Below are 14,845 nucleotides of genomic sequence, written 5' to 3' on the forward strand. Positions count from 1 at the left end.
CATTGATGCCTCTTCATTTATGGAGCTGGACGGCAAGCTGCCACTTACCTCCGGCGGGACGCTAGCTTCTGCTTGTGTTTGATTTTTCCTTTCTCTTTTGTGCGACACTTTTTTGTTTGGGATTCCTAAACATGATGATGCTCCTCATCACTTTCATCCACTCAGTCACGTCATTGCGACTAATCTTCACTGAGTGGTGGGCTATCAAGGTGAATGAACAAAAAATAATTTCCTCCTCCCATGCCAGCCAATCAGCGTTACTTTACTGACCTGCCACAAGCTATTCCATTCACAAAAGCAGGGGCCTGTTGCAATTCTGCACAGCTGCTTTTTACATCCATTCATGGGCCCTTGACAGTGTCTGGGCCCGGAGCAGCTGCATTGGTTGTACCATTGATATTTATGCCACTGGTCTGACTTTAGTCTACATTTTACTTCAATGTGGTGTCGGATCAAATATGTTGATTCAGTTTAATTATAAAATATTTTTAAATTAGTTTTAAAGTATTTTTGATTTGTTGGTTTCAAGGCTTGATTTGATTTGACTTCGTCTTCATCTGACCAGATTCAATGAAGCCTTTTTGTCTCATTCATCACTTCTGAGGCCCTTTTTGAACTTTTTTTTTGTTTATATTTAGTTAAAGACAAGATTTTGATCAGTTTTGGATGTGTTAGAATTTGTCCAAAAATGACATTTAAATGACAATTGGCTTGTGTAATCAAGTTTTGAAAGTTTGGATGAACTCTTTCTTCATTCTCTAGCTCCAGCCAGGGTGACAGCGCTTCAGGCTGATAACGACCACACCACCCACAGTCTTACGGTTAGCTGGGAGCAGCCAATTGGCATCTATGATGGCTACAGACTGATGCTGAAAGACGAAGCTGGCACCATCCTGATGAACCGGACTGTGGCGGCCGAGAGTCAGCGTGAGCGGCTCCAGGGTTTGACCTCAGGAAGGTGGTACCGTGTGAGCGTGGTGACACTAAGCTATGATGTGTCATCGCTGGAAGCTTCTGCTGAAGGACAAACACGTGAGGGCCACCCTGTTCCTCTTCAGAAGCCAAATGTTTGATATGGGATTTATGCAAATACTTTGTGACCTGCAGGTCCTGCTTCCGTCACCAATCTGACCGTCACCTCGGCCAACACCTCCTCATTGTGTTTCAGCTGGAATCCGTCTGACGGCCATGTTGAACTGTACCACCTATCACTGTACAGAATTACAGAGACATCCACCAACCACATGCTGGGTCCTGCAGAGGATGGGATCACGAAGCATTATCAGGTCTGACTTTACTTATACTGTCCCTGTCAAGAAGAGACAGCTTGAGAACAACTTGGTCTTCGTTTGCAGTTAAATGGACTTTTTGCTCCAGGGTGCAGTCATGGAATAAAAAAAGAAACTGTTCCCACAAATTTGGAAACATGTATTAGTGTTCTCAAGCATTGAGATGTGGCTTGTGTGCAGCAGCGTGGCCCTCTGCACAACTATTGTACTTATAGACCAGGCTCTGTGATTCTATGTATCAGTAGTCTTTCACTTTAGTCACTTTACAGTGAAATTGGTCATTTTCACAGAGGGACGCATGGGGAGCAATTTTTGGGTCAAGGGTGTTTCTCAAAGACTCATAGTGGTTGCCTTGCTTACTCCATGCTGGATCCAATCCCCCCGTTCTATTTGCCATAGGCCCGATTCAAACATTTTAATTCAATATAGTCTTGCTCCTAAATAGGGTAGCCTCTGAACAGATGGTCATCCATTTCTAGTTGCTTCCACCCTGTCCTGAAGGGCCATCAATCCAGCAGGTTGTAGATGCATCCCTGCTCAAACATAGCTGAGAGGTTTGTTAACAGACTTTCTGCAGAGCTGCTTTAGAAGTTCAGGGGTGTTGGAGCAGGTGACATCTAAAACCTGCTGGACTAGTCCCCCTCCGGGACCAGGTTGGACGCCCCGTTATAATCCAATATATTCACACACTCCATGACATCAGTTATCTCCTGATTCATCCTGATAGCTTGTTCTTCCACACAGGCTGAAGGTGAACTAGTGGATCTGCAGAAAGCTTCATCTACCACAAAGAGCTGCATGTTCTCTGGTCTGCACGCAGGAAGTCTGTACAGGCTGCAGGTTGTCAGCTGGAGCCGAGACATGAGCAGTGACATGTCTGTACTCGCTAGAACCGGTCAGTAAAGTTTAAACACACAGAGGCCACCATGCCCTTCATCATAGTCACAACCACTATACATCCATCCATCATCATTTGCTCACACTCACGGGCGACCGTGGCCCAGGTGGTAGTGGGTCGTCTTCTGATTGAGAGGTTGGGGGTTCGATCCTAGTACCTGACTATGTGTCGAAGTGTCCTTGGGCAAGACACTGAACCCTAAGTTGCTCCCAGTGGTCGTCTAGCGCCTTGCATGGCAGTCCTGTCCCATTGGTGTGTGAATGTGAGAGTGATTGGGTGAATGATATGTAAAGCGCTTTGAGACTGCTTCAGTGTGGGGATAAAGCGCTATATAAATCAAGTCCATTTACTCCAGAATATTGTGGAGATATTGTGGAGAAAATTAAATTGTTTTAGTTCTTTTCACACTGAGCTGTGCATCAAACGGTCAGAAAATACTTCATGAAATGAAAATAACTCTTTCTTTGGGACATTGCTGTTTATGTCAATCAATTTCGAGACTTTTGTAAATAAAAGTCTGTGAGTTCAGATAGACCTTAGGCCATGGAAGATTGCATGACATTTTAGAGGGGATCATGATCAATATATTGATAATATCAATATATTGCAGCTGCAGCCTGCTATTTGGGGAATCACTGCAGTATTTGATCAGAGCTCAGCAGCAATAGACACAACTATAATATTTCCAAACTACTGTTTTTTAGCACCAGTAGAACCAGAATAAACATATTTCCTGCTGCAATGTAAATGTTCTGCAAAGTACAAACTGAGATAGATCAACAATGATTTCCCTGCAGGACTTGTCTATTAAACATTTATATCTATTTGGTAGCCTATATGAGCAATCACTCAGACTGTTCCTATACTGCATGTGATATTTGGTCCTTTGTAGTCCTCTTGGTCAGTTTTTCATTTGTTTTGGCTTTTATAGGGTAGCAGATGGAGGCAGAGATACTATTTCTGTTCTCCTTACTCCTACTATATGTAAATGATTTGATGGTATGGTCCGCCATCGACCAGTCGATGGCAGTCAGCGTAATGGGCTTTTTTTTCTTTCAAATTTTATAATAAAATAATAAACCTCTACTCAATCAAGAGTAATCTAAGGAATTCCAACAATTGTGATGTGTGTTTGTATATTAAAAATGTTATTATAGGTACATGGTAAAAAAAGAAGCGGTAGCTGAAATTGTTGTTGACTTTCTCGCCAACAGTTTGCTCCACATAATTTTAAATGTGTTGTCATGGTACCGTTGTGTTAATAGTTGGTTTGTTCTGCGTCCTGCAGTTCCATCTGCGGTTTCATCTCTTCAGGTTCAGAGTGGAGGAAGGATGGACGCACTGACAGTCAGTTTTCAGCCTGGACCAGGACATTGGGGAAGCTTCCAGGTGAAAAACTCTCATCCTGTTTACGAAGAAGCATTTTTCTAACGTTGCAATGCTAACAATTTTTGGATTTTTTGTTTACCCTTGTGATCGTTTTATGTGTTTTTAGGTGCTTTTGTACGATGCAACATGCAGTGTAGCACTGGGGGCCCAGACAGTGGCGGCAGAGCTTAGGAGCCACGAGTTTTCCAGGTTAATTCCTGGTAGAGTGTACTGTGCTAGAGTTATCACACACAGCGGGAACCTGGCTAATAGCATCTCAGCATTTGGGCGCACTTGTGAGTCAAATGCAAATGTTTTCACTCGTGAAGTTCTTTCAGCTCACACTTAATAGTTCTAAATGAATCAATTTAAACTAATACTTCAGATAAATAAAAGCACTTTAAAGTCAATCCTATAAATGATCTAAAACCTCATAATTTCAAATATAAAAGGCCCCAGTTAAGCTTTATGGTTAATACATAAATTAATAATAATAATAAAAACTAACAACTGGCATTTTTTTTTAACACAAGCATTTATATTCAAATGTATTTTCTATAATTTAGCCCCGGAGCCACCCGCCCACTTGTCAGTCAAGCAGGGCTCCACCAATGATGTAATAGAGTTGTCCTGGTCATGTCCCGCCTCCGGAGACTACAGTGACTTCCATTTACAATGGACGCCACCGGACCAGCTGCTGGTTTCCAACAGAAAACTCACCTCTTGTGTGGTGAGTAAGATGTTTCCAGGACGACAATACAACTTCACTGTGACAACCGTCAGTGGGGGAGGAGCAGGGGACGGGCCCACGGTTATAAGCCAGCCAATCCAGAGGAGCGTGAGGACAAGTAGGTGGAGCCTAAAATCTTTCTTTTGAATAATAAATGCTTTCTGTTTAAGTTTTTATAAAAAGGTATAGAAAGGAAAAAATGTTGTGGAAGGAGTGATAGATGTGTGATCTGTGACAGAAAGTCCCAGCTTGGTGGAAGGGGAAGGTGTACAGGACTGTAGTATGGCTTAGAGACAGTGGAACTGAGCAGAAGACAGGAGACAGAGCTCAGGACGTAGATGTTTTTAAAGGGAACCCCAGCTACCAAGACGTTATTGTCCTATGTGATACATTTTCCACCATTGTTGTTGATGTTACTATGCTGTTTAGGTTGGAACCTCCCAAGGGAGCACCGGGATCGGCCCAATTTCATGATGGACGTCTGGTTGAGTGAACACTAGCGAGACTTGCTGCCGCTGCTCTCTGGCAATAATTTGTTTTATCCTTTTTCGGATGAACCGATTGTGCAGTTGATCACTTTTGGGAATTTCTTTCTCATTCAATGCTGCAACCCTCAACGCTTTCTTTCTGAGTGTGTTTTGCTGGCGTTGCCATCCTGCCCTACTCCAGCTGTCTAGCTTCACCGGCTGTATTCTCCAGGACGCCTTCATATCCCTGGCCTGGACCAGTCAACAATGTGGGCTGGCAGGATGTTAATCTGGGCCGTCTGTGTCTGGCTTTTCCTGTCACCTGTCCATCTACCGGTGGTGGGTCTGTCCCAGTACTCTGCAGCTGAACTCCTCCGATTGCTGCGCCGGCTGTTCTCTTGCTGAGAACCGGTTCCCAGGGTTTCAATTCCTTGGAATAGTTTGCCAACTTTGCAAACAACTCTTGTTATCAAATCCAGTGTGCGCTAACGTCTCCCCGCACGGTGTGTAGCATATGCAAGTTACGCAACGTGCACAGCCAGCAGGAAGCAAAATGCCCAAGCAGCACAAACGCTCGAAGGTTTGGTTACATTTCACAAGAAAGGATGACATCAGGTCAACTTACAATATTAACAAAGTGGGTATTTCATCAAAGGAAGGAAATACTGCCAGTTAGTGTTGTGGTAGTCGAGACCGGTCTTGGTCTCGAGATCAAATTTTAAAGGTCTTGGTCTCGTCTCGGACTCTGAAGCATTTTGACTCGGTCTTGTCTCGGATTCGGGCTATGTATATAATAAGTTCCCCACAATATAAACAGGTTCACAATATAACTATTTTTTATAGTTTTTGTTTCCACTGTATCCAGAATAATAATAATAATTCTCAACAAGAACTATTGATTGATTTGTTACATGACTGTTCCAGGGTTTGAGATTGTTTTATTTAGTTTCACATCTACCTGTAGCTCTTTGTTTTTTAGACTGATGACAACTTGTTTGTAGTTTTATTTCAGAAAGTTTCACTTTTACAGTTACAGCTGGAAACCTTTGTTAATTGAATATCCTAGTTACATTACAGCAACCAAATTAAACTATATCAACTAAGTGAATTAATAAAATAACCTGTGTAAAGGCTTTTTCAAACTAAAAAATTATCTTGTGAACTCTGTGACCTGTTGACCTGCAAAACTCAAAGAATCAGAATCAAGAATCATTATTTCTTGGTAGAAATGCTTTTAAACACTTGCTGTACATTCAGCTGACATAAAAATCTTGTTTTCAAATTTGTAGAATAATTGTGAATTTATCAGTAGCAGTTTTAATATTTTAGTTAATTTTTTGCAGGCACCTTTTTTGTCCGTCAAGTGTATTTAAAATAAACTAAAATTAAAGAGAGAATGTTATTTAACTGTTGAACCTTGCCATAATTTTATTTATTTATAATTTTTTTTAAATTGGAAAAAAAAATGTTTATGGTCTTGGTCTTGACTCAGTCTCGGTTCCCGAAAGTCTTGGTCTTGTCTTGGTCTTGGTGCATTCTGGTCTCGGGCAAGTCTTGGTCTCGGATAGTGTGGTGTTGAACACAACACTACTACCAGTATGCAGAAACATTTGCACTCACAGCAGCACATGCTTTCAATTCGCTCTGGAGTGAACCTCAACCCAGCAGGAGCGGCAAAGTTAGCACATCCTCTGCTGTTCATAGTGCAGCTGGTAACTAACTAACACTGCCTATCATGTTCTAAAACCTGCTATTACTAAATGTTAACGTTATATGAATGCCTTCTCCTGCATTTCATTTGGATGATCATGACGAGGGACAGAGTCTGACTGGCTGGCAGTACTCGTTCCAGTTCATGTCCTCTGCCTCTAGCTTCTGCTTTCACCGAGGCAGTGAAGAGTAAAATGACAGGCCAGGATTGACCACTGGCAAGTTTTTATGCAAATCGACATATTCTTCCCCATAAGAGTTAAGCAGAATCGAAAATGGAATCGGAATCGTAAAAATCTTATCAATTCCCATTCCTACCTCCAACTGGACTTTACCTTCCTCCTTGTCTACGGTTTACACGCATATTAATCTGTTATACACTCCCTCTGCACTAGCACATGGTGCGGACCCGCACAGTTACGGACGTCCGCCTCGAGTTCGTTTGGACTCATGTGGGGTCCGTTGCCGTTCTGCCCAAGTATATTTGGCCCTTTTGTCTTTTTGTCTGCTAAAAGGCCTGCCAAATTACAAATCCTTATTGCTGATGTGCTTTCGTGGATAAACAATTATTACTATAAATGATAAAGTTGATCATGTGTACATTACTGAATAATAGATTAAACAAGTTTGATAGATTTGTTTTCCTTCTCATGTGGTATCTAATCTCTTCCTCCTCAGCTTTAATTGACACTCCTCCCTCTTCTTAGGTCCTGCTCCTCTTAGGTCCATCCACTGTTTCCCACTCTCCTCTTCCTCCCTCTCGTGCTCCTGGTCGCCACCGTTTGCAGACTTTGATGGCTATGAGGTCGAGTGTCATCGTCATGACAACGGGAAGCTGATGTCAGCTTTGAGGCTGGTAGGTGGCGTTACATCGGTGACGTTGAACAACCTGGAGGTTTACCGGCACTACTTGGTGACTGTAAGAGTGTCGTCAGGCCAACAGATGAGCACGCCAGTGTCTCACTCCACCGTCACCATGATTGACCGTGAGCTTAAATACACAGCCGGTGAATTGATTTGTTTGATTAACAGCCGGAATAACCACACTAATTTATTTGCAGGTCCTCCAGTCCCACACCCTAGCGTGCGAGTCAGTGAAAAGTTGGCAAAGATCACAGCATCATCCGTCATGTTTCGCTTTAACTGTTCGTGGTTCAGTGACACCAACGGAGCCGTGCGCTACTTTGCTGTCATCATAGCTGAGTCCGACAGTAAGAATGCACCCACGCTTTCCAGTTTAGGCTGTGATGTGGTTTTTTCCCTCAAAGAACTCTCTATAAACTACAACTGGTCCTAAAATCAGCTCCCTTATAATGACACGCACCCCTTGCACGCATCACGTCAAAATTACTCTACAACATCTGGACATGCTTCCCATCCTACACCACATTAACTACAAAATAATTTTCCTCACCTAGAAAGCTCAAGATCAACACTGACCAGCTTGCCACTGGCAAGTTGAAGTTATATTGTGGCATGCTATCATTACTCCTAACTCATCTGGCATGGCAAGTCCTAAGAGAATGAACTTATTTTATTTTAGCTCGGCCACAGCCACCAGTTGTTAGAGCAACTGTCTTTATCCGGGAGCAAATATCTATTCCTGGTTAGTGTTTTCTAGCTTTTTATTGGGCTTTATTTACCGACGACTAAAGAATTTAGTTTTCTTGGACTTTAATCAATAAGTTCAATGATATTTCGTTTTCTGAATCATTTGCATAGATAAAATACATAACACAAATATGGATAGGAAAAAAAAGCAATATTCAAAAACAGAAAAGAATATAAAATAGAAGACACAAATAGGGAGGGAAAATTATTATTTGTACAGTTTTTTGTTCAGAGATTATAATATAATCACTTTTTTCATTTTATACAAAGATAACTTTTAGAAAAGATTTGTTTTTAACTTTGAAACTAAGGAAAATGTGTCAGTTTGTATTGTTTTAGAAGTGGACAAAAATTCTTGTCAGCACTCGGCTACCCTCTGTCACCTGCCAATAATACATTTTCTTTACGTCATCAACCAAAATGTAAGGAAACCATTAATAAATGGATAACATTAGTTCATTGGATTAATACTCAATACCTTTTGTAGTCACTTTATACTTTTTTCCCACATCAAGTCCATGTGGCCACCATAATCTTCTAATAAATAATGTTTTTTATATTTCAAACCAGAACACTAATAAATGGATTACATTCTTAGCTGCTACTGACACATGATAGAGTGGAGGTGAATGCGCTGACACATCTAAACTGAATTAAACTAAATATTGATATACCTTGGTCATTTTTGATAGTAAAAAACAGCATATTTTGTTCCAAGGCAACACATACACATGTTCTATACTAACTGATAACTGAATGGTTAAAAGTGTTGTGGACGATGTTTAGAAAAGAAACGTCCGTCCCCTTTTTGAAAAAAATGCGCATGCGCAACACGCCTACGTGTGCGGGAGAGCGTGCACGAGCCCAGTCTTCCTCGTGCACAGCTCTGTTTAAAAGTTAGTGTCGACATCGGTCATACAAACTTACTTACCTAAAGAAGGTTTGCACTTTTCCCACTGTCAGACTCGCCACCGGCAAGTGAAAATCAATTTTCAAAGGACCGGGTGCACACCGGGCACAAGCACGAGCACGTACGACGGCCTTACGTAAACATGATTGACAATTGGGAGGACCAATAGTCTTGATGATCCACCCGGAAGTTAAACATCGTCCACAATACCTTTAACCATTTTCATCAGTGATGTATATTTAGCTTTTCTAAATAATCCTACACAGGTAAACCAGGATGTCCAATACGTATAGAGAAGTTTTGTGTTCGTTGTTGTCAAAGTTGAGAAGATTTTGGGCATGGCATCAAAGCACAAGTGATATTTGGTGATCCTACACCAGTAGAGATTTGGCATTTTGCAGGAACCCAAACAACAGAAACAGGACAAGCACAAACTGCAGTGACAGCTGGCCACATACACTAGTGCCATCTTACTGTACACAATCGTAGCTTTCAAAAACATTTAGGTAAATAGGAAACATAGACATTTTCATGGAATTAGAAACAACCCTGGACATCCCAATATGTCTGACACACACACACAAACCAAACCAAAAGCAACATAACAACAAAAAAAAACTATATAAACTTAGGGACATGATACAAATCAATGGTGCATGGAGCCAAACTTCACCTTTCTTTCTTGGGAATGATTGCTGGTTTCTGCTCAGTTCCAATGAGCTACACCATAAACCTTGATTTTTTTTAATGTTTATTTAAAATATTAGAAGCTATAAGTCCAGTTGAAGTTTAACGATGCACTCCTTTTCATTTTATGACAGCTAATGAGTTGCTTCAGCCAGAGCAGCGCCACCCTCTGCCCACATACCATGACTATGCCAGCAACTCATCTGTCAGAGTGTATCAGACTGCATACTTTCCAAGCCGCTGTCCGCAGGAAGCAGAGACCTCCACAGTGCAGGTAAATATGACAACACTGCACCTTTTAACTTTAAATGGTTAGTCATTTTTTTACTTTAAATCCAGGTTTGAGTTTCAGTTAAAGGCAGGAAAAATTGAAAGTATTAAAGACTGTGGTAAAACAAAATAAATAAATAAAACAAACAAACTGAGTTGCTTATTTAGTAATTATTCAGGCTGCTACGTGTTTTGGGACACTTGGGTGAATAGAGGAGCAGAGTTGACAGCTGGCCACCTATAATTGAGTCGTGTAATCAGGCAGTGGAGAACACCACACATACTGGAAAGACACAAATGCCTGGTTAGGGCATTAACTGAAGGTATCCGTTAAAACTTAGCCTGACAGGTTCTGTCTAAAAGCAGCCATCAGGCTAAATAAATTCTAGTCTATGGGTTTCTGCCAAGCAGTGCTCAGTAACTGCATTAAAACAAAAAACACAGGCACGGGAGGTCATTGGTGAGACCGTGGTTCTGGCCAACGAAGTAGGCAGCAACATGCTCAGCTGTACACAGTGGTGACGGGGAGCTGCTGAAGACAACTAGGGATTTTAGTTGGTAAGTAGGAGGGATATGATCGGGAGCTGGTCGTGAGGTGTTCATTGCTTCTCGTGACCCCATGTATACTACACAATGCACGACACACGATTTAGCTGAGACACGCACAGTCCCACAAAATAGACGCACGAGTCGAAAATCGGCTCAAAATAAGCCAAAAATTGCACAGTGTATGCCTGCCTTAAGGAGCATATTAGAAGTGCTGCTGCTCCTCCATTTTGAGTAGAGACAGTTGAGATCATGTATCTTGGCTGAGAACACCTTGGAATTCCTTTGGAATTCTGATAAAAGTTCCATGGGAGAGGGTAATCTGGGTTTATCTGCTAAGGTTACTGCCACCATGACATGGACTTAGAAAAGTATAAATGGAAGACAACGTAAAAAAGACAAAATGTCTCGGTAGAATTTGAAGAAAATATAAATTGTTCATGATGCATCAGTAACTTTTATTCTGTGAACCTTGAGGTGATGGAGATCAATCTGGGTGCCGGGGGGGACAGGCTTGGTGGTGCCTGCCATCATAACCATGACGATGACCTTTACCTGAGTGACAGCTACAACGGCTTCTGTGATGGGCCTCTGAAACCCAAAACCTTCTACAGGTAGGGAAGATAACCAGGCGGCTAAGGAGGTATTCAGCTGCACGACTTTGACTGTGTGTGTGTGTGTGTGTGTGTGTGTGTGTGTGTGTGTGTGTGTGTGTGTGTGTGTGTGTGTGTGTGTGTGTGTGTGTGTGTGTGTGTGTGTGTGTGTGTGTGTGTGTGTGCGTGCGTGCTGGCATTTTTGTGTGCAGGCTGAGTCTGAGGGCCTTTACCAAACTGTTTGATGAAAACCACAGAGAATATCCTGATCCGCTCTTCACAGACACATTCCTGTCAGCACCATTGAGGACGCAAGCAGGTATTAACCAAATATATAATTTCGTTCAGTTTAATGCTAAGTTTACAATGACAATGAACACGTTTCACAATCGCACCAGAGTTAGCTAACAGCTAATTTGCATCTGCAGTCCAAATACAAATAAACACTAACCAAAACGGAAATAAAAGCACTAAAATCATACTATACATATAAGCATACAAGCAACAGAAAGAAAACCTGCTAATACATGATAAAAAAACATCATAAAGTACAAGCACTTCATTAAAAAAGTAGATATGACACTACTGTTTTTTTTAATAACATGTACACAAAAACCCAAAATGAAATCTATGGAAATTATAAGAGCAAAGTCAATATAATAATTTTGGCTGCACCTTCTTGGTGACCTTATGGACATGTTTTTAGACCGGGCTTATGGGAACATAATAGTGTGATATATCGTTTCAAAGGTAATTCAACGTAGATTATGATTATGCCTCGCACAATTTGATTAGGGGCCCACCCCCCCTTTTTCGGCAATTTCCATTAAAGTCTTTTGCTCCTTTATTTGTGAGTCAAATATTGCGACAGTTGGTGGTACCGAATCATTGACACATACCAATATATGAATGGGGCCCATTACTCTTCATGTGCCACAGGGGCTCCAGGGGGCCCCAATTTTCAAATGACTACTCCGTTAATGCTCGTTGAATCGGGCTGTAATTTGACATGGATATTCTATGAGCGGATGTCAAGACCTCTGGGAGACCTTTTTGAAATGGGGGGGTATTCAATGTTGATTATAATTTTACCTCAAACTGAGTCATTTTACTGAATTCTTGGGAACGTAGTACGTGCTATTCGGTGTGGAGAGGTTCCGTTGGTCCGTCCGTTGTTTATCTGAACTTGTTGAAGGAGAAGCGCTTTTATCTGTGTCACGGTAACAATAAAGTCACTATTCAATTTAACAACTAGATCAGCTATATTATTTATTCTTGGAGTAAAGTTCATGTCGACGGTTTTGGTTGCATTGAAAGTTGAGCAAAAGTTTGTGAGCAATCCAAACACTTTGGACATGAAAGCTGTGTGTGAAGATGACGAAATCACCAGCATACAATGGAATGTATGCTAAACAGATAGAAAAGTACACGTTTAACAACACGTCTTGGGTTTAATGATTCTGATTCTGATGCTGGTAAAACAAATAATGCAAAGTATATACAATTTTATTTGATGTCAGGTCATAATCATTAACTCAAATTTCCTATTGACATGTTACTTGTCAGAGCCTTTAGGTGGCGTGGTCGAGGGTCTGATGAGTGCTGGCATGTTTATCTTTGGTGTTGTGGTGGCCATCGTCTCCCTCCTGGTTTACAGACAGAGGCTTCGCAAAGTGTAAGTCTTTACTGTTTTTACTTTTGTTTTTCTTTGAACACACCACCTTATCTTTAGCTTTCAATCAGAGATATAGACACTTGTTTTCGTTCAGTTTCAGGACTTTAATATTATTTCATTGCACATTTGACTGAATTTAAAAATGCATCTAATCTGTTTGTCCTAATTATTTTCATCTGAAAGCGATTACTTCTTCATTTATTTCGATAATTAATAGTACTAGTGCAGTGCCCGTAGGAAGTATGTCTTGCTACAGAAAAGTGGAGGGTTAAGTAGCTTTTTCATGGATGGCTTACATGGGAGCTTTAATTCTTCCTTATTTCAGAATAAAAGTTAAATCCTCTTTAAACTGACCTTGTAAACACTTAATTCCTAACACATCGTTGAACCAAGCAGCAGCCATGTTGAAAGTCTCAGGTCTGATTCGCAGAGATATTTGAGGAACACACAGACAGACAGACAGACAGACAGAGATTCCTTGCTTTATAGATAATAGATAGGATATAGGATCTAGACTTTTTGAAGGTTGTTTTAGTTTCCATTTTCATTGTTGTGAATGCTTCATCCTCAAAGAGCTATTTTACTGCAGTTCTTTGTGTTTTAATGGGTTTTCTTATGTGTGTGCAGTGCTGTGCAGGAGAACCCTGTGCTGAGGATGAGCATGTGGAAAGAGGTCCCGACTTCAGGGATTTATGTAGGCGTCAGAAGGTGAGATTAGTTTGAATTGTATATGTGTGTGTTTGTCAAATTCCTTCTTAAAAACAGCTGATAGTATATATTCAGGCTAATAAATTAGACCCGACAGGACCCAAGCTGACAGAATACGGCCTAAACCTGTCCAAGTCCAAATGAAGCTGATGTCTCTTTAAGCCTGAACCCGTTACAGCTCGACACAATTCAAATTTGTGCGCGCTCACATGTAGAATGATCCAAGGAGAGTTTCTTTAATAAGCCACACACTATAAACATGCCAAGCAGCTTCAAGAGCCACTACACTGTACATACCAGTTTACCTCTGCCGTAAAGCATGTGGTAACACTGTTGTAACGCACAAAAATCAGCGAGCCGCTCTTTATATACAGTATGTGCATGTGTGACAGCACACAGCTCCAGAACAAGTTGTTTATGTGTTTTTTAACATAATATATTTATGTGCCAGAGGCCAGCCTTCCATTCACCTCCTCAGCATCTATTTGTGCTTCTTTCTCGCGCTAATCAAAACACATCACCTGACCGTTCATTTACCGCACAGTGCTCGAGCCCATTTGGGTTTGGGCAAATCTTTACAGCTCTAGTACTGTATATTATTAGATGGAGACTGTTTATTGTCCTAAAACCTTGTTTGATGTAGTACTGTTATTTTTCCTTTTGGTAGACCTATCACCTCCATATTTTTAGTAGGGATGCATGATAATCATTGTGCCCAAAACAAATATGTCAACAATGGCACATTTCATCATCTTTTCTATCAGCCTGATGAGAGAATTTGACCCAATAAGTCATTCCAATGCCATAGCACATGTTCACAGATAAGCAGAGGGTTAGGGACGTGCGCACCGACTCAACAGATTGGAGGTTTGCTCCACAAATGATGTAGAATTTATTTCTTTAGCGAGTGAAGTAGTGGCTGCAAGAGCATGTCTCTTAACTCACTCTTGTTGCCTTCCATCAGACTGAAGACTAAATATGCTGCAGTGTAGTTATTATAGTGTAGCCTCAGCTTCATTTTTAACAACTCTGCAGAATAAAGTCCCACAACGAGCTATGTTTTTACATGTTTGGCCTAAAAGCTTCTATCTATATGTATTTATTAGATGATCGTTGATTATTAGGTGCTTAAGAAAAAGCCTTTTTTATGCATTAATTTTAGTGTCTTTTAAAGATGGCTTTATAAAGTCTGTGATCCACCATAATGTTTCCCTTCATGGCATATCTGCAACTTCAACACAATATAAATACAATTCATATTTTACCTTTCCACTGGAGCTCTTAGACGCGTTACCTGATGGTGTGTTTTGCTCTCTGTTGCAGTAACCGCTATGTGACCAGGTGAGTGTGAGGTGGAAAGCTGTGACTCTGCCGACTGCAGGA

At 41.1% G+C, this 14,845-nt stretch overlaps 1 protein-coding gene across 1 annotated transcript in view; it reads left to right on the forward strand.

The window, feature by feature from the left end:
- The window catches only part of ptprb (protein tyrosine phosphatase receptor type b), a 39,674-nt gene that overhangs the window by 16,848 nt on the left and 7,981 nt on the right, over positions 1–14,845 (forward strand). Inside the window, exons 17-30 of the mRNA XM_028449493.1 lie at positions 763–1,032; positions 1,108–1,286; positions 2,034–2,184; positions 3,476–3,576; positions 3,683–3,851; positions 4,122–4,403; positions 7,170–7,448; positions 7,524–7,673; positions 9,805–9,944; positions 10,964–11,100; positions 11,292–11,398; positions 12,646–12,754; positions 13,382–13,462; positions 14,786–14,803. Coding sequence (XP_028305294.1) covers positions 763–1,032; positions 1,108–1,286; positions 2,034–2,184; positions 3,476–3,576; positions 3,683–3,851; positions 4,122–4,403; positions 7,170–7,448; positions 7,524–7,673; positions 9,805–9,944; positions 10,964–11,100; positions 11,292–11,398; positions 12,646–12,754; positions 13,382–13,462; positions 14,786–14,803 — 2,173 coding nt within the window. The remainder of the gene's footprint in view (positions 1–762; positions 1,033–1,107; positions 1,287–2,033; positions 2,185–3,475; positions 3,577–3,682; positions 3,852–4,121; positions 4,404–7,169; positions 7,449–7,523; positions 7,674–9,804; positions 9,945–10,963; positions 11,101–11,291; positions 11,399–12,645; positions 12,755–13,381; positions 13,463–14,785; positions 14,804–14,845) is intronic.

Source organism: Gouania willdenowi, chromosome 6, assembly GCF_900634775.1.
Source record: "Gouania willdenowi chromosome 6, fGouWil2.1, whole genome shotgun sequence".
NCBI lineage: Eukaryota > Metazoa > Chordata > Actinopteri > Blenniiformes > Gobiesocidae > Gouania > Gouania willdenowi.